General features: G+C 47.8%; 1 protein-coding gene across 7 annotated transcripts in view; it reads left to right on the forward strand.

Annotated features, from left to right (window-relative positions):
• Window positions 1-19,575, forward strand: part of COBL (cordon-bleu WH2 repeat protein) — a 277,479-nt gene that overhangs the window by 201,997 nt on the left and 55,907 nt on the right. For 5 of the 7 annotated variants that reach the window (XM_073885054.1, XM_073885055.1, XM_073885056.1 and 2 more), the window contains 2 exons: window positions 6,627-6,765; window positions 9,588-9,758. In XM_073885054.1, coding sequence (XP_073741155.1) covers window positions 6,627-6,765; window positions 9,588-9,758 — 310 coding nt within the window. The remainder of the gene's footprint in view (window positions 1-6,626; window positions 6,766-9,587; window positions 9,759-19,575) is intronic. The other 2 variants (XM_073885060.1, XM_073885061.1) reach the window with 1 other exon arrangement.

Raw genomic sequence — 19,575 nt, forward strand, 5'->3', positions numbered from 1 at the left:
CATCAAGAGAGTGTGCTCTCATTTTTATCAATATTCATGTAGCTAGATACACAGAAAGAAAGCCTAAGGAGACGCATGTCATGCTTTAATAGAAGTTATCTCCTGGGAGCAGAGGAAAGGAAGATGTCACTTAGCACTTGATATGCCCCTCTATTATTCAAACCGTTTTCAGTGAGAATATATGAGTTTCATTTGGACCTACGTAAAAACAGTAGGGTATTTTCATTTCGAATAAGAGAGAGATGAGATATGGGGCTAGGGCTGTGATAGACTTGCGGGCTCTGGTTGAAAAACAGTATTTATAAACTCCCTCCACAGCGTGCCACGTTTATATAGAATGTCTCCTTTAGTCTTTCTTGTATTCCACACACATTTATTGATTCCTAAAGTGCAGAAGCATGAGGCTAGGGATTGTGGAAATTCAGAGCTAATAAGACAGACCCTTTCCTGTTCCGAGCTTAGAGGAGCTGGACTAGGGAGGGGAGGCAGTGACGACGGAGCTCCAACAGGGCACTGCTCGTACATTGGAGCCACCTGCTATTGAAGCGTAGAAGACAGGCCATTAACACCCACCCAGGAAATTTCAGGGGGCTTTCTGAAGACTGGGGAAGATTTCAGGAGGGGCAGAAGGCTGATAGAAGAGTTGGACAAGGAAGGGCATTCTGGGAAGGGCAGAAGGCAGGGACTCCAGACAACACTGCCAAGCACAGTGAGCCGCCAGTTCAGTGTGGCTGGAAGAAATGCACCTGGTGTTCCTTCCCTCACTGGTGTGTGCCTAGCATGGAGCTTGGCATCAAGTACCCAAGTGTTTGGATGGATGAGTGAATGGATGGTTGGATGGATGATGGATGGATGGATGGATGGATGATGGATGGATGGATGGATGGATAGGTGGATGCATGGATGAATGGATGGGTGGATGGAAGGAAGAAGGAATGAATGAACACATAAATGTCTTCAAGGTACTGAGCTGTACTAATTTTATTTCATAACACAGACCCTCAAATCTAGTCATGTTTCTGGCCTTTAGCCAAACACTTCAAACCTAGAGGGATATGTCCATTTCCCTAAAAAAATAATGTGAATGTCATATTCATATAGATAAAAACTGTAAAGGAACATGGAAAACACACATGTGTGCACACACATGTGCATATTCACGCACATGTACATGCACGCACATATGCACACACATGCACAGACACACATACACACCTGTACACACACGTGCGCGCACACACACACACTGAGGCATGAACCGCTCTCTCTCGCATTCCTACAAAATGCCACGCCCTGACCAAGCTCCAGGAGCAAGGTGGCAGCAGGAGGCTCTGTGTCTCGTGGTGAGAGTCTGACCCATTCTCTTTAAAGCAGAACTTCCCCTCCCCTTAAACACTTTCTGACCTCCAGTCTGGCCTTACACATAACTGTCACAATGAGATTACGAGACCAAAGGACCCACAGTGGATGGATGCTTCCTAAGAAGACCAGGCCCTACAGGATTCAGGTTCCACTATCAGGGAACCTCAGAGGGGCGGCAGGTCAGAATCAGTCGGCCCCACCCAAAGGGGCCACTCCGTGTCCTGGTTCTCAGAAGGGGAGAATGATAGGCACAAGCTTCAGAGAGTGGGCAGACCCGGATTTCACATGTTCCTTGAAGAACATACAGATGGGCTTCAGGTCTAGGAAGTGTTTCCTAAAGCAACTCTCTCCAGCACAAATTGCTTCCCCATCCACCCTGTAGGTGGATAGGTTGCCACGTGGGACAATGAGAACTCCATGGGTGTTAGTTGTGCATGGACTCCTAGGGATAGACATTTCCATTCCAAACCGCAGGAGTTATTTCTTCCAAGGTACGCTTGGACTCAAAGCTCAGGTACCATCTCCGTCCACTCATTAGGTGTATGGCCTTGGGCAAGTTATCTGCCTTAAGCTGCAGAGCTTCAGTTTCTTCCTTTACCAAACAGACTTAGGAAAATTAGCTCTTTTGAGGTAGCCGTATTTGGATACAGTTGGCACCCCTAGTAAATATTCACTAAATCTTTGTGGCTATTGTAAATAGTATTTCCTTGAAGTCTGTAAGTACATCTACTAGAACACGTCTGTTTAAACAGGTTAAACTAACAAAAGCTCCAGGAAAAAAAAAAGTTTTGCCCATTAGCACTCATCTCGATTAGTGGTCTCAGAGCTTGCCAAACGCTTTCCAAAGACGTTATCTTAATTGATCAGGAGTCGCTCTATATGTGGGAACTAGGTGGTCTTCAACAAATGTTTGTTGAGTGGTCTATCCTTACCTCTGGGAAGAGGAATGCTGTTGGCGAAGCTGGACCATCCCAGCAAAGCTCCGGGAATGCGATGATGCTTCTCCAAAGTTTGTAACAAGCAGTGAGCCAGAACTTTTTTCAACAGGTGAATTGCTTTTCCAGACTGGGTAAGCCAGAACTGCTTCCCTGTCCCTCTCTTCCAATTGTCTCCACTCAGCAGAATTCTGGAACGTGTCATTATTATATAGACATCAGTGGGAGCTTAGTGGGCTCTCATTAACCAGTGTGAATTCTCAGAAGGAACCATGTCCCCAAGTAAGTCCCAAATTACAGCTTTGGGCAGTGTTTCCAGCCTAGGAGATTGTGTAAATGTTATAGAATTATGTCTCCTTTCTTAGACTGAGAACAACTTGAGGTCAGAAAGTTTTCATGTCTTTGAATCCACTGCAATTCTTGTCCCAGGATAAGGAGCCAACACCTGCTTGCTGCTTAATGAAAGGAATAAGGGAAGGAATGGCATTTAACAAAGTCTCTCATCTTTTAAAAATAAGGACTTTGAGAAATGTGAACTTGAAAATAATGCATGTGGGCAAATCCATAGCATGTGAACAATCACCATTAATTGATGAATTGCTCTCAACCCCAAAGGAAGAAATCCAGGTATCAGAGCCAAAACTCTATGCCTTTCAACATTTTCATCAGTGACTGGGTGGGAAGCAGAGGCAGGGTTTTGAGAGTGTAGGTGATAGGGTAAGTGTCCCACCCCTTACCCACGAGCGCCTGGCAAAGGGCACAGCAAAACAGGGTCTCCTGAGAGTCCAGCGCCGGGGCCCGAGAGAGCACAATGGACCAAAGTAATGTATAGATATTAACAGAAATGTGGAAAGGTTTGCTATCCATTTATTTGCAAGAGTCCTGGTGAGTTCATCGCAAACTCAAGGTGAGCTAAGCACGTGACAAGGATTCTTAAAATTGGGGAAGCAATTTAGAACCGGTGTGTCCTTCCAATCTCTCATGTTCCTTACCTCAGAAGTTCTAGTAAAGGGACTTATGGAATGTTAAAAAGAAAAAGACAGGAAAGAAGAAGAAAGGCAAGAAAAGATAAAATTCTCAGGGTGTGCTAAGAAGTCTAACTTTCACTGGCCAAAACTAAACAATCTTAATGGAGTTGACTGAATTAATTCTGGCCCATGGATACCATGCCTTACCAGACAGGCTTTTAAAAATATATTGGGAAATACAGCTGATAAAATGAGTTAGTCCCTCTCTCTCCTTTTGAAGCCCCACTAAAATGAACACAAAGCATTAGCCCACTAGGACAAAGAGAAGGCGAGAAGGAGCAATAAGGGGTGAGTAGACACTGGGAACTAGGTTGGGTGGACTGTGTCAAATTCCCAGCAAAGCAGAAGGAGCTGAGGGCTGACCTCTGGCTGGAGAGACCCAGCAGCAGAGAGCAGAGCCTGGCGAGGTGGGGACAGTGGGGTCCCAGTTCCTGTGCACACCAGCAGGCAGAGGGAACTGAGGCCAGTGGACGTGTATGTGTGAAGCAGTAAGACCCCCGACCCCTTTGGCCACACACAGTGGGAGGTGTGCGGACCCCATAGGAGAAAGAATCGAGAGGCTGCCTCCAGGACCTGAGTTACACGGAGAGTACTGTGCGCCGGGAGAAAGGAAAAGCACATGCCCAGTGGGTCCAGGGCTGTCCCCCAGACTCCCGCTCTGCAAGACCAGCTCCCACCTTCTGGCAGGAGGCTGGAAGATCCCGCTGCATGGAAGAGAATCCTGCAGATAAGTGCATTTGGGGATCCCCCTGTGAGCTAACTGGATTTCTGCCTATGTATCTGCAGGGAAATCCGCTGGTGTGTCAAAGAGACTCTGTCCCCAGAAACACACAATTATAAGCAATTGGCCAAGGAGTGCCAGAAATTGAAGAAAGGCCAGAATGTGACAGACAGAGGCTAAGACAGAGAGAGGGAGAAAGGAACATGCAGGAAACAACAATGCATAAAAAGAAAAAAATAAATAAGAGCGTCTTAAAAAAAATACAAACCATGGCCTCAGAGAGAAAAGAGAAGATATTGTATCCAGGAAAGAAGACATGATACTATTTAAAAAATATGTAACAGGAAGGGGCTCTTGGAAATTAAAAACATAGTCACAGAGTTTTAAAAATTCAAGAGTTGGACAATGAGGTGAAGGAAATTTCCAAGAAAGAGGAATTTTTTTTAATTAGGCAAAGATATTCAAGAAAAATTAGAAAATTGATTTTGAACCCTCAGTATTCACTAATCAGAACCCAGGGAGAGACAGTGAAAATAGGGAAGAAGAAATCTGAAAGGAATGATGCTAGAACATTCTGCAGCATTAAAGGATTTCTAGATTACAGGGTTGCACAAATGCCCCAGACCATGGGTGGAGAGCACTCCAGCCCAGGGCATGCTGTCAGACATTTCAGGGCTCTAGGGACGAGAGAGGGTCCTCAAAGCTTGCAGAGGGGAAGCGGACCACACGAAGAAGACAGAGCCAGCATCTGTGACCGGCTGGTGAGGAGAACAGCATAGAAACAGTCGTAGATTTTCAAGGTCTCCTAAAGTCACCTCACATACATCTTGCCTCGGAAAGCTGACGGAGCCTGAGCCCCACTATAACGAGGAAGTCAATTTTTTAAAAAGGCCTGGGATCCAGGAAACAAGGGAGAAAAACAGCTGAGTCGAGGAAAAGCCATTTCCAGGAAACCCAGAAGAAAAAGTTAGAAAACAAATCACTTACCAAGTTCAGAGAAATCAAAATGACCCAGAAAGAAAATGTCATCCACATAGACATGAAACGTCTCAGCTAGAGAAACTTCCTCTTGCAGGAGATTTCTGTTTGATGGAATTAAATCTATTATAACTATATATGTAGAATGAGATAGTGTTAATTTAACCCTGTGCCATAATTTCTGGAAAGATTGAGGAGGAACTGTGGGTGCGCGTGCGTGTGTGTGTGTGTGTGTGTGTGTGTGTCTCAGGGAGCTAAATCTTCCTCTTCTGGAGTAGAAAGCCAGTATCTAATATGGGAAAATCAAGACATAGCAGAATAAGCGTATTATTTTTTAAAAGCAGAGTAACTGTCAGAAGAGAGGGTTTGAAGTGGTTCCTCTGGAGTGTGGGCAGTGTGGACCATGAGGTGCTGCCTAGGCTCTGAGCTTTGTGGACTGACTTGATTTTCCTTCTGTCCATGTTTTCCATGAAGTATATTACAGATAAAGGAGGTGGATGTTGTATATTGTAGTAGAAGGGTGGAAAGTATATGACTTTGAAAAGAAAAAGTAAAAACCAGGGACACCTGGGTGGCTCGGTCGGTTAAGCCTCTGCCTTCGGCTCCGGTCGTGGTCCCAGGGTCCTGGGATCGAGCCCCGCATCAGGCTCCCTGCTCAGTGTGAAGCCTACTTACTTCTCCCTCTGCCTGCCATTCCTCCTGCTTGTGCTTGTTCTCTCTCTCAGATAAATAAATAAAATCCAAAAAAAAAAAGTAAAGACCAAAAATGTATGCCAACCATTAGTAGTTAGAATCCGAGTGTTAACAAAGTAACTTTTTTTTTCTTTCTTTAGCTTATGTAGTTTTTAAATATAAATTTATTTTGCAATAAGTGTATATTACTGAGAAAAATTTAAAAGGAGACTCTTTACACACACACGTACAAAAACACAGGAAACACCAGGCCCAGCCCAGAAGAGGACGTTGCCTTCTGTGGAAGTGGGGCATGCGCCCAGTTTGGCACACACGGACAGAGCTTGACATCCCATAGGCTGACACCGTGAGCCACAGGCTGACAAACTTCACTGTAATTCCGGTGCATGGGTGGCCCATCTGTGGACAATGACTACTCCTGGCTGCTCAGGAACATGCAGGGGCAGGGGAACAAGCGGAATTCCGGGCACGGTGAGCCCTGAGCCGGGCCCTTCTGCTCTCCCCGTGTATGGGTGCACGTCATGGCAGCCCTTGCTCAAGTTTCCAGAAGGACTAGTTCTCTTCTGCATTTAACGAAGGGCGAAGTGTCCCCTTTCTCATATTTATTCTGAGGGGAAGTTACTAAGTCCCCTGACTGGCCTGAAATCCCTTGGCAATTTGGGGCGGAGCCCCAGCTCCCCCAGCTCAGAGGTGTCTTGGGATGTCTGTGAGCATCCTTGGGCCACCTCGGGGCCGCTCCTGGGCCGCACGACAAGCCCTCACACCAGGGCATCCACCACCTGCCCTGGGACCCCAGAAAGGAACCTGGCAATCTACCAACGCTCCTTAGAGCACCGCATCCCATGGGCCAGCTTCTCCGAGGTGTGCACCCCACTCTCTGACACTGTCACCTTTCTTTGTGCCTCCCAGGTATCTCTGGGGTCCCAGATTGACCTGCAGAAAAAGAAGAGGCGGGCGCCAGCCCCCCCGACGCCACAGCCCCCGACGCCAAGCCCCCTGGTGCCCCCTCGCATGCAGGACAGGGAGGAGAACAGGAAGAGCACCGTGGGTGAGTGCACCGCGCTGCCATCAGCATGCCCCTGAGCCTTGTCTTGCGTGGGATTCCGGCACTGCTATTAACTCTTGCAGCCGCGTCCTCCACTATGGCATTAACTCGGAAAATATTTATGCTAAGGAAAGAAAGTCTGGAAATAAACACTTGCGGGTTCACTTAGTATCTTAACAGGCATATTTTCCGGGCATCGTGGAGGCTCGGAGGTGGGGGGCAGGCGGAAAGGGTGGAGGATGGCTGAGGGTGCTCGAGCGGAGATGGAGCGGCACCAGACGGATGAGTGCGTGCACGTGTGTGTCTCCCTGATGGAAGGATGCATGTCCTTAGGATGACGTCTATGGAGGCTGTTGTGAAAGACCTTCTAGTCCCCAGGAGGTTTATAGATCAGTTGACACTGGTTCCCTAATTTCTTGACCACCTTGTTTGAAATCGACCTCCACTTTTATACATGTGGCAAACGCACACCCTGTTATTTTGGGGGACAAGGAACCAAAAGGAAAGAAGATGGAACCGTAATGTCTGTGAGCGGAGAGACCTGTTAGATCATTAAATGCTACCTCTTCGTGTTACAGGTGGCCGAGAGAGACGCGGCAGGGGTCTCTAGCTCCAAGAGTCGGGGATGGTTCATTTAATTTCAAGCCAGTCCGTGTTTGTAATTTCCTTTACGTAGGAACGGAAGTTGCTCTTCAGGAGCGGGGGTTGCCTGAGACAAGGCGCTGTGATTACAGGTGCATCAGCTCATTACAGAGGCCATCCGATGGCCACGCCTGATGCTACTCTACTCCATAGGGCACCCTAGACCTCATGACTGTGGCCCCCAAAAGGAAGACTCCCAAGGATAAGCGCATACATTGTCAGCGTCCGAAACTCTAATACGAACTGCTTGGCTGTGTGTCAGCCATTTTTCCCCCAGTCAACACCTCCCTGTTCATGTCTCAGCATTTCGCCGCCAGGGGAGCGATGATCCTAAGGAATCATTGTCTGTGTCTCATGCCAGTTCATCCTTTCGACCAGAAGAAAATACTACCAGATTTACAGAACCCATGATCAGCAGCTCCTCAAAATACACCTCGCTGTCTCCTTTTCCATGACGAGATCCCCATTCTCCCTGCCGAGCTCTCGCCCACTCTTGTGGCAAAGGGATGACAGCCCTCAGATTTATGGTTCCTGCTTGCACTCAATAGGAAGCATCCACTGTAGGTGGTAGTGCGGATGCGGCTGAGTCATGCCAACCTCCAGGCCAGACAGCCCATTTCAGACCAAAGGAGGGCCTCCCGATCAGCTGTGAAAGACTGACTGCCGCCTCGTGTCCCCCACGCTTGGAGAACCTGGCCGGGGTGCAGGCAGGCAGCCAGTGCCCATGGGTGTTCAGGAGGGGGAGGTGGGTGTTTGGAAACTGAAAACTGTACGGGCAAGTCCCGCTCTAAGGAGCACATTACAGGGAGGAGGTATGGACGGTAGTAATTCACTACTAGCCTCTCTCTCATCGGTCAGCTTTGGTTTGTGAAGATTGAGAAGGAAGCCAGAAGCTCCCTTCGGGCTGGCAGTGACCTTGAATACTTTGAGAGGTCAGGAGGATGGTAGAGGTCTTGGTAACAATCTTAAGGGAGACTTCCATCCCCATCAGCGATCCCCATGAAGTAACGGTACGCCAGCAATTCCGCAAGCTGAACTTTGTTAACTGAAGTCTAGGCTTTACATTAACAGATACAAATGTAAAAAGTTGCCCCTGCCCACACACCCCACACAAACGGGCATCTTTTTATTCGGATACCTAGATATAAAAGGGGGGAAAAATTGAAACTTGCACTAAAATAGTATTGGCTGGATTTGGGTCTGACCCAAGTTCCTTGGCAAACAAAAACTGAGCCTTCTAGTAGAGAGAAGCTTCCAGGACAAAGCCTGTTCTCCCCACATGCCTTGCCCTTGGGGGTGACTTCCGTGGACCAACCAGATAGTTCTCATCCTGACGGCTTGTAGCTTCTTTGCACTTTGAGGTGACAAATGACGGATCTGGCCATGGGGACATCACTTTTCTCCCACATCTAGAGAACCATAATCAAGAGAAGGAATAAGTGGATATGTCTCTTGATGAAGAAATTATATTTCTTAATATTTATTTATTAATAATCTGATGGCAGGCATGAAGCACAGAGTCTATTAGTTACTACATGACTCTAAACATAAAAGCTTTGAAAAAGCGTTTTTCAAAGAAAAACATTTGGGAGTAGTTGTGCCTGCCAGAAACAAATTGCAAACAAGTAGGTATTTTCAAATTGGCTCAAGGAGAGGACACTGTGTGTGTAAAATGTTAAAGCATGAGTGAGGTGGGATTTGGTGCCATGAGGTTGGATTTGGTGCCTAGTGAGTTTGAATTTGGATACCGGGCGTGGCTGGATTTGTTGGCAGGCATGGTTGAATTTGGTGCACGGTGAGGTTGACTTTGATACCAGGTGTGGTTGGATTTGGTGCCATGAGGCTGGATTTGGTGCCTAGTGAGCCTCAATTTGGTACCAAGTGTGGTTGGATTTGATACCGGGTGTGGCTGGACTTCGTGGCAGGTGTGGCTGAATTTGATGCATAGTGAGGTTGACTTCGGTACTGAGTGCTGTTGGATTTGGTACCGCTTGTGGTCAGATCTGGCGCCGGGTGTGGCTGGATTTGGTGCCATGAGGCTGGATTTGGTGCTGGGTGTGGTTGGATTCGGTCCCCATGAGGTTATTTTTGATGCCCGGGTGAGTGATGGCTGCTTGCCTTCCGTGGGAGGGCAGAGTCTTTGGGCTTAACCTTCTGAAGTCACCCCTGTTGATTCCATGTAGGTGTTGGACGGCAGGTGCCACAAAAGCCTCCCAGAGGCTCTGCTCGGGGGCCCCCCCAGTTAGTGCTCCCCCCGCCCCCACCCTACCCTCCTCCCGACACAGACGTGGCGGAGCCTCTCAGCTTTCCTGGGGAGAGTACTGGTTCCGAGGCCTCGGACCTGAGACCCACACGTACGTGCCTCTTGTTTTCTTTCCCATATATGTCAACTGCCCATCTCTCTGCTCACCGGTGTCAGGGCTGGGTTTCCAGACTTTCCATTCTTGCCTTGGATGTTTGTGACGTTCCTCTCCAGCTTTTCTTTCTAAATGCTCGATGCAGTGTGTCCGATTTAACAGTGAATGCGCTCGGAATGCCATGCAGGTGCCCATAAAGAATGACTTAACTCATTAATCATTCACACTGCGGTCAGACCTCGGCCAAAACTGCACTGTGTGGGTGAAGACAGTCAGCTAGGAGCTACTGTTCCTCGAATTAGAACTAACCTCAGAAGTCTGCAGGTAGCAAGAGCCCACGCAGTCCAGCTCAGCAATTATGGGATTTTGTTGGTGAGCTCACTCCGGCAAGCTGAGAGTGCAGAGGAGAGCCGTGTTCAAGACCGGGGGGGCCTTATGAATGAGGAACTTTGAATCGTATGGTCAGCAACCAAGCGATAGGAGTGCTACCCTGCAGAAAGGGAAACCGAGGCAGCAGAAGGGGAAAGAGCTTGAGTTCCATCTAGCAATAGCCAGAATTAAAGCCTCACTGTTTTCTACTTCTTATCGCACCCAGCCTGAGACCGGGCTGTCTTCATTGTCTCCTGAGGTTTCTTTGGGACTTCCATAAATACTGTGTATAGCCCTCCTCCCTCCTGATGGGTAATCATTTTACATATTTAACCCTATGTATTCTGATGGCGGCGTCAGCATGGCAAGCCCGTGCTCGCCCCTTTGAGGATGACTCAGCTTGGCAGCAATGCTTCATCATAAAGGGTCACAGTCCTGGACCATATTCTCGGAACAGTGTCCGCCACTCTGCACTCCGCCCAGGGAGCAGCCGGGGCCCATGAGTGGGTGCGGCCTCTGGCGGGGAAGTTCATACTTTTCTGACATTGGACCCCTTGATCTCTTTCTGTCTTCTTTGGAAATGATGATTAGCTCACTGCCAGCTTCTGGGTAAAGAAGATAATTGTCGGATTACTTATCTACTGCTGTAGGAAAACTAATCCTGATTCATTCCATCCTTTCTGACAAATACTTATTTTCCGTCCTTCAAATATGTTTGATCATCTTGACGTGGGACATGCTTCTGGGAAGCAAATAATGTGTACAGGGTATTGAAAAGTAAAGGATCAAACATCTCAGTCAGAAAGATAACAGCCGAGGTGTAGACAGTTCTGGAGCTGTTCCCTCTCTGAAGAGAGTGGGTCTCAAGCCCGTGAGCTTCGGGGGCCCACTCTGTGGATGCTGTCCTCATGCCCAGAATCCTCCTGTGGACCCTGGGCGGTCCAGGGAAGGGAGGAATAGCCGAGGGAAAACAGGAAAGCTAAATGGCAATTAGGGGACGGTTGCAAGACCAGTAGATTGTGGGAAATACATGGATGGGTCAGCCAGGCCTCGCACACTTGCCCACACCTGAACTGACGCAAACCTCCCAGGCCCCCTTGCACTTGGGGGACACCATCGGTGTGTGGCGTCTGCTGGGGAGACTGGCAGGCGAGATTTGGGAGGGCTGCTTCCAAAGGCCGGCCTCAGGCTTGGGTAGGAGAGCTTCCTCCTGGGTTTCTACGGTGCTGTGAAATCATTTCCCACCCCTCCCTTAGAGAGAATGGAACCAGGCAACAAAGGATGAGGTTCCCCGTCTTCTTGCTTCATGGTTTCGCCCCGCCCTCCCTCCCCGCTCCTGGGCCCATGGCATTCTCCCCATGCGTTCATTTCCCCAGACGTGTCACCAGACTCTCCTTGGCCCTCTGGTCATAACCCCCCCACACACCCTCTTCCCCTCTCGGAAGTGCCAGTAACCGAGTGAAGAAGCGCGGCAGGAATGGGGGAGAGGGGCCCTGTGAGGTAGGGGCTGGGGCTCCACACAGTCTCCTCCTGCTCCTGCTCCCTGCTCCTGTCTCCTGGCCGCCCCTGCCCCAGAACTGAAGGCATCCAACTTGGAGCTTCTATTTTACCCAACGCGCCGAACTTTCCTGACCATTTTTTACAGGATCGAAAACCGGGATCTCCTACCCAACCAGGCAGAAAGCACCCTGCCTTCTTTGATGCGGGACTTCAGAGCAGTGAAGGAAAACAAACCCTGTGTTGTCATCTGTCTTATTTTTTCACAAGATGTTGAAACCTGGGTATTCCTTCCACCTGTCCCAAGGGGGCTATGGGCTGCTGGCACGTAACTGCTGGATCTGAATTTGGGGCCCTTGCTGGCATATACAGTCTCACCTTCTGGTCAGACTTCTGGCTATTCGCAGTGGTGTGGAAGGAAGCTGAGTGGAGATGGTTTTATGCCAGCCGCAAGCTCTTGTACTTCTCCTGCGTTCCTTGTACAAGAAACGATGTGCTTCTGGTGGAGACCGACCCTGAGTACCGGCAAGGGCTGGGTGGTCCACGAGGCATGTTACACGTGACATCTTGCTCAGTCCCCACCCCAGCGCGGGGGTTAGGTTCTGTCACTGGAAGAAACTGAGTCAAAAGGACTTACATCACTGGCCCAGGGTCTTATCACAGGATAGGTTCGGCAGGAATTCTCATTAGGGCATCTTGACCCTCAGTCTCTGCTCCGTCCAGCACCCGTGCAATTTTCCCCACCATTCCAGAAACTCCCACGGGCACATCTTTGGCTTCGCACATTCCTTGTTATACAGATAGTAGAGTCCACTCAGGTTGTTAAAAAGAGGAAACATTCATTTTGTTGAAAACCATGAGCTCAGCCAACCTCATGGATAAAAAGGTTGAAAGAGCTGATGGTTGCTGGTCTGTACACAGATGAAGGAGGTGCAAGAAGACGTGGAATGGGTCAAACACAGCACCACCCTTCATGCTGAGGTCTCTCCAGAACTTTTGGTTCTGGCCATTTTCCCTCACCCTGACCCTGACTTCTGTTGGATCTTGGTGCAGCCCCAATCCTCATGCTTTGCTGGTATACCCCCACTTTGCTGCTGACAGCCTCCCCTTCCACTGACCCAAGAACTCGCTGGGCATCAGGCCCTGAGCCCAAGCACAGATGCTTCATTTCCCGTCTTCATGCTGACAATGTTACCAATACTTGACACATGGCCATGAAAACCACGTTCACCTGCAACAAAGATAAATGGAGAAGACTGAGTTCTAGGTTAGCGCCGCATTTATCTGCCACCCTGCACTCTTTTTGAACCAATGAATGGTCTGTAGGCAGAAGAGATACAGTGACCATCCACTAATGCGTGTATCTGACTGAAGAGGCCCCCTGTACGCAGCCGGTCCCCCAGCTCCCCCTGGGTAGACCCAGCCTGGATGTCAGATGGATGTGAACTCTTTGCGTGCTCTAGCCACACACCCGGCCAGGGTCTCAGGAACCCATCCTACCACAGCTTCAGTCCCGATTCCTCCCCCATCTAGGTGTTTACTCTTTACCCCCGACATTGTATTGCACATGTTGGTTTAAGCTACTTGGAGGCCATGCCGGTCTTATTCATGTTTGTATCCATTCGTCAACAAGAGGCCTGACACACAGCATATACTCAGTAGCAGAATATGCCAGAAAATGTCTCATTGTGAATCACTAAGTATCAGATTACAATGATACAAGCTCTTCCATTCAGCTTCATTGAACTGAGATGTGTTCCACGCTAAAGGGCATCCGATACCAGCTCAGCTCTGGCTACGGGTTACTCTCCACGGGGTCAGCACTACATCAAACCCTTGTTGCGGTCGCACTTGAGAAAGATGTGAGGCTCTCAGGAATATCCAGCATCCTAGCCTCCGCTTCTTTCTTACTTGTTTCCGGCTCTGGCCTACCCACTGGGATGCCTTTGGTTGTGTGGCGGGTACCGCTAGAGGGGCTTCCGATGGTTGCCACCTCCTGTGTTCGCCCCGTTGTGTAATCCCCTACCCATGAACATGGACTGGATTTAAAGTGGCTAACATTGCTGAACAGAATGTGGCAGAAGCAGTGGGATGTCACTTGTCGCTTCTGAGATTAGGTTTAAAAAAAGGCTGTGGCTTCCATCTTGGATTCCCTCTCTCCCTCGCTCATTCTGAGGAAAGCCAGCTGCCATGTTGAGAGCCACTCTGTGGGGAGACCCACATGGCAAAAAAAAAAAAATTGAGGGAGCCTCCAGCCAACAGCCAGTGAGGAACTGAGATTCTCAGCCCACTGAGCATGAGAACTGAGTCCTGCCAACTCCTGCTGGAGTGAGCCTAGAAGCAGATGCTCCCTCAGCGGAGCCCATAGTTGAGACCACAGCCCTGGGGCACCTCGGTTGCAGCCCTGTGAGACCTAGACTCAGAGGCAGCCAGCCAAGCTGTGCCCACAGAAACTGCGAGATAATTCGTGCTTATTGTCTTAAGCCTCTGTGTCTTGAGGTAATGTGTTCCATAGGAGGAGATCACCAGTACAAGCTGAAAGAAAGAGAAACCCCTCTCAAGCCTCCCTCCACAGTCGGGGAACCCCTCATCTCCCAGAACTGGAGTCCCACAGTGGGACGGACTTCACTTCAGGGAAGCCTAAAGTTGTCGCCAGGGACTGAGGCTCGTTCAGTGTCTTCTCTAAGTCATCTTTGGGGTCGATCTCCTCTTCAGGCTGGTACCGAGGGGCCTCTGCCTGCCCTGTGCACCACATCCAGACACCAGAATTTTCAAAAGAGGAAGAGAGACTATCTCTTCTAACGGTTGCATGGGAAACGTTTCCCAGACGCCTCCAACTGCAGTTTCTGTTATGTCTCATTGACCACTGTTGGGTAATACACTGCCCCAGTCTCTGGTGAGAATGGAGTCACCCAAGGTGATGGAAGCCCATCCTGACAGCTGGGGCCAGGACCAACTTCCTCTGGAAGTGGAGTCGCTGGTCAACACCAGAGCTCTGTGAACTGGAGGTGTAGGGAATGCATGCTGTGTAAACAGCCCACGGCTTCCCCTGCACTCGGGTCGCGACCCTAGGTTTAGCTGCCATCTGGAGCTCATCGGGCATGTTGTGAGTGGGTGCAGAGAGAGGACCGTGAGCCAGTGGGGAAGATGAAGTAGACAGAACGCAGCCTTTTCCAAGTCAGCTGAGGGGCCAGTGTGAGGTGTGTGTGTGCCCAGAGCTCGCGGACTTGCTCTCTGCCACCCCCCGGGGCAGAAGTGGGTCTCCTCTCTCCCGGGTCCTGCTCTCAACGCTTCCTGGCAGCCGTGGCCGGGATGGCCTGTGGAGTCTGAGTTGGTGTGTACTTATTGCACGCATAGGAGGAAAATGCCTGAGCTGTGTCACATTTCAAAGCCTTATGGCACAAAGGTCACTGTGAGTATAATTATAGTAACAGTGGAATAGGGCTTCCCACGTCTGTCTTCTGAATTCCATGTGTTTCATGCGAATAAGCTTTCCTACTAACCTGTCCACATCTAATCATGCACTTAGGTGCCTCGGGTGCATGGCTAAGCCAGTATACTTGTGCACATGGAATGTTTTTTTTTTCCCCTTGCAACTTTCTAATCAGCTTGCCTTCTGCTGACATTGGATTTCAGTGGAGCCTTCCTTGTGAATGACCATGATGCGGCCTATGTCACTAGTTGCACTGAGTTGTGTGTCTCCAAGACTTGCAGAGCTGGTCTTGATTGGGCCTTTAACAAGTCATCCCTTACATATTCCAATGAGAAGACCCTGGAGATTTAAAGATCAATGAGTACAGAGTTCAAATTACAGATCCTCGGTAATCCTTTATATTTTTACAATTAAACTATTCAATGACTATCCTTTTATTAGACATTTTCCTGTGATAGGTTTGAGTACATCAGTCTTCCCTTGGCTATACTTCGCTGGGGTGATTGGCAAAGGATTTTGAAGGCATGCAGGAAAAATGGGTCCCTGTCCCCTGATCCAAGTGACCTGTCTAGTCATAGCACCTCTAGCAACACCACGGAGGTTTCTAGGTGGTTGGTTTTCAATCTGTAATTAAGTAGCCCATTCTAAAGAATTTTAAGGAAATTCTAAAATAGGGAAATAAAATGAGAGAAAATAGCTAGCCATTTTCAATTAGACGTAGTAATTTGCATTTGCTTCATAGAAAATTCATAATAATCATCATAATCATAAATCATATTTTAGGCAGAGTGACTCAGCAGAAGAACCGAGAATGTAGGAGTACGTTGGGCCCAGCTCTGTGGCTTCCTGGCAAATGGCTGTAATGAAACCCCCACACTCTGGGCCAGATGCCCCCTAGAGGCTCTGGCTCTGTGATCAGCCGTGAACTTGCCTGAGCACCCAGCAGAAAGCAGGAAAAGAAAGGCAAGAATTTTGCTAACACCCCTCAACTGAGACCAGTCTTCTGTTTAAAGTCACCTAACAGCGTACTCTAAAATCTGAACCAAAATTAAACCCTTTGCCCGTCTCAAAACAAAGCAGTTAATCTTCAAGCTTATGACACAAAGACAATTCTGGGAATCTTGTTTGTGGTGGAAGCACCCTCGAAGCCTGGCAGGTGTGTGGACTTCAGAGCGAGCCCAGGGAAGCACTCTTGCCTTGGTCTGGTGTTTGTTTGCCATTTTCCTTCCCGGAGCAGGACAGCCGGCCACACAGCCACTCCCACTGCCATGGGAAAGGGCGAGCATCCAGGAAAACAGGAAGTGGGTAGTGAGCAAAGAGAAGGAAACTGGTGACTGTGGGAGCAGAGCCTGTCCCTACTCAGAAGCATGTTGGAAAAAAAACGGAACAGGATCTTTAGCCTGGTGTTATTGTACCTTTGAAAACCATGAAATCCACCCAGCATGAACTAAAGACTGGATGCTACTTAGAAGCAAAGCAGTGAGAATCACAATAGGACTGCGGATAGCATTTTTAAAACTCCCCCGAACTTACTTCCCTTTGCTAATTATTTTTCAGTGCTTTATTTACAAGCTGCTATGTCCCTGACCCAAGAGAGAATTGAAGGAGTTAGTGACAAGTCAGTGCAACAGGTGTGCGCTGGACCCGGCTCACACCAGCTAGAGAGAACAGACCATTGAAATCTCGGGAATTTTGCAAGCCAGTCGCTAAGCGGGACTATTATTAAAAAGTCAATTATGTAAGCGAAGCTTACAAATAATACAAAAAATATAGCAAACATTGAAAAGTCATCACTTCCTAATGATTTTACGACATGTTACTATTTCTGGGTTTTTGAGGTTATATACATATCTTGAATCACTGTGATTCAATAACATTGTGACAGTGAAAATACTATATAATAGTATGCTACAGCACATCCCTTTCCAATGCCACATTCAGCAACTGGCATCCATAGCTGGAAATCAATCGTAGAGGGTTAAGGGAGCTAAAGGTTATATAGAATTTACAACAAAGAGGGGCACCTGGATAGCTCAGTCAGTCCCACTCTTGATCTCGGCTTAGGTCATGATCTCAGGGTCGTGAGTTCAAGCCCCGCATCGGGCTCGGCGCTCTGCACCGAGTCTGCTTGTTCCTCTCCCTCGGCTCCTCCCCCACCCACCCCTCTCTCTCTCTCTCTCTCTCATAAATAAATAAAATCTTTAAGATAAATAATTTAACTTCCACTGTTTAAAAAAAAAGAATTTACAACAAAGAGTATCATACATTTTATTATCGCTTGTAAATTTTGTGCTGTCCATGCTTTATATCAGTAGGACTTTATCCATCAATCTATTGATGGATTGATCTATCTATCCCTTTTATTTTTTCCTGAGAGCCGGTTCCTAACCATTTACCAGTCTACCACTGCAGAGGAAGAGCAAATAGAAGTAGGAATGCTGACAGCAAATTTATCTTTGGTTTTCATAAGCTGTTTGCCAAGCCCCATGCTAGCACAAAGAATCTCAGCGGGTGTCTGTGTCTCTTGAAGCTTTAACTTGTAGCATGAAGTCAGACTAGATAGAAAAACCTTTTTTTTAACATCAAAAGATATGAGGACTTCTTTCTGAATTCATGTAAATCTAAGTTCTTCGCAGAAGTAAGGAATGAACAGCTTGATTTTTCAGGATTATTATTAAATATCATTAGTTGAAGAGCGAATACATTAGGAAGAAGCATTCCCCTGCTGACACTAGTCTTCTAGATTATTGTTTTAGGATTTGTCTGAGATGATGTGAGTTCAGACATAGCCCTTCTTTATTTTATGCCCTATCCCTGAGACCCTCACGGGCTTAAGCTACTTGCAAGGAATGGCCCTTTCTCAGAGGGGTCAGTCTCCCACTGAGAAGCTTCCCGAAAGGGTTTTGCTCCTTCAGAACAGTAGATCTCAGTGTGCGTGTGCGAGTGAGGTCTTTCTCCAACTCAGCAAATCAATCCGTATTTTCTCAGTTGATGCCTGAACCCTGCTCAGGAATGGCATTATCAGGGTCGGGATGGATTGGACTGCCATGAAGGGCATCATGAAACGATATTATCTATTTTCCCCTGGAGCTCTGCAAGTAACCTGGACTTTTTGCCAAATGGTAACAAATGGCTTTTGCCTACCGGCTGGCCGGCAACTCTACCTGCAAGGTCTTTAAGGTTGTAGCTAAATCCGAATAATTATATTTGACAGCCTAAAAGACAACAGTGAGTTCAGTGATGATTATGATCCAGTTCTTCCAAGGGACAGAACTGTGTATGTTGGATCAGTAGACCTTTTTAACAACTGACATCCACAAAGACTAGGAGGAAACAGAAGAAATAACAATTATATGATGCGGCCAATACATCACTGTCTAAGCGGCATTAAATCTCCAGGGGCTGGAAGGTGAATGATGATGGTGATGTTTATTTTGCCAGAGTTTGTCTTCATATGTTGCCATTTATTTTCCCCCCACAGTTTATTGCTGTGCATCATTCCCTACTCATGCCAAGCGCTTCTGACGGATGTCCCTTCCTGGAGCTCCGTACCTCTGACTTTCCCCGTGCCTCTGCTATCCTGACTCCCATTCTCCTGTTCTTCTACCTGTCGGCATAAAAAGGCTCATTTGTACCCCCGCAGTCTACTTTCTCTAGAATTTACGTATAAAGGCATAAACAACAGAGATTTGTGTGACCGACGTTCATGTTTCCTCACAGGAGGTAAAGCCTTGTCTGTGCAGATTCTAGGTTGATGACCTTGACCTATCCGAAATTACCCTTTCATTGGTTCTTGGGTATGTTTCTGTTAAGGACCTTGCTTTATTCTGATTCATTATTAATTCATGTTTTTCTTATTTGGTATACTCAGTTACAGAATATCTTCTCCATTTAAAGTGGATTATGTCCACAAAGAGACCATGTAGTCAATTTAGATACACCTGAAATATTCTGTCTACCTGGTAAAACTTAAGTGCCTGAAATACGTGAACTATATATATAATCTGTAGGAACTCACAACTCATACACACACACACACACACACACATTCAGGGATACATAGGACCCAACTTTTTTTAAGTGTTTCTCAGATTTTCCTATTACTGTGTTCTCTGCCATGTAGACAGTTTACAAAAAGGAAACAGAGGAAGGAGGATGTGTCTTGCTTCATCTGTTAATTATGCATTCAGTCACTCACCCATTCATTCACCGAACACTGAGAACTCGCTTGATGCCCGGCATTGTGCCAACAATGGGGGCTATTACAGTGACGAGCACATGGCCTCTGCCCTTGGGTTTCACTCACCTATGGCCCTTCACACACAAGCAAAGAAGTAATGATGATTCCATTGGATAAACGCTAGTCTGGAGGTTTGTCCAAGTGGTAAAGACACTCGAGGGTATGACAACCATATCCACATGGGTGGGCTGCCTTCTCTTGCTGCAGTGCAAGGTCCCTTTCTCATCTTGAGAAAACCCATCCAGTTATTGAGAATGAGTCACCTCGGCGGTCCT

The sequence above is a fragment of the Callorhinus ursinus genome, unplaced genomic scaffold, assembly GCF_003265705.2.
Source record: "Callorhinus ursinus isolate GAN/ISIS: 27379988/994484 unplaced genomic scaffold, GSC_fseal_2.0 scaffold60, whole genome shotgun sequence".
Lineage (NCBI taxonomy): Eukaryota > Metazoa > Chordata > Mammalia > Carnivora > Otariidae > Callorhinus > Callorhinus ursinus.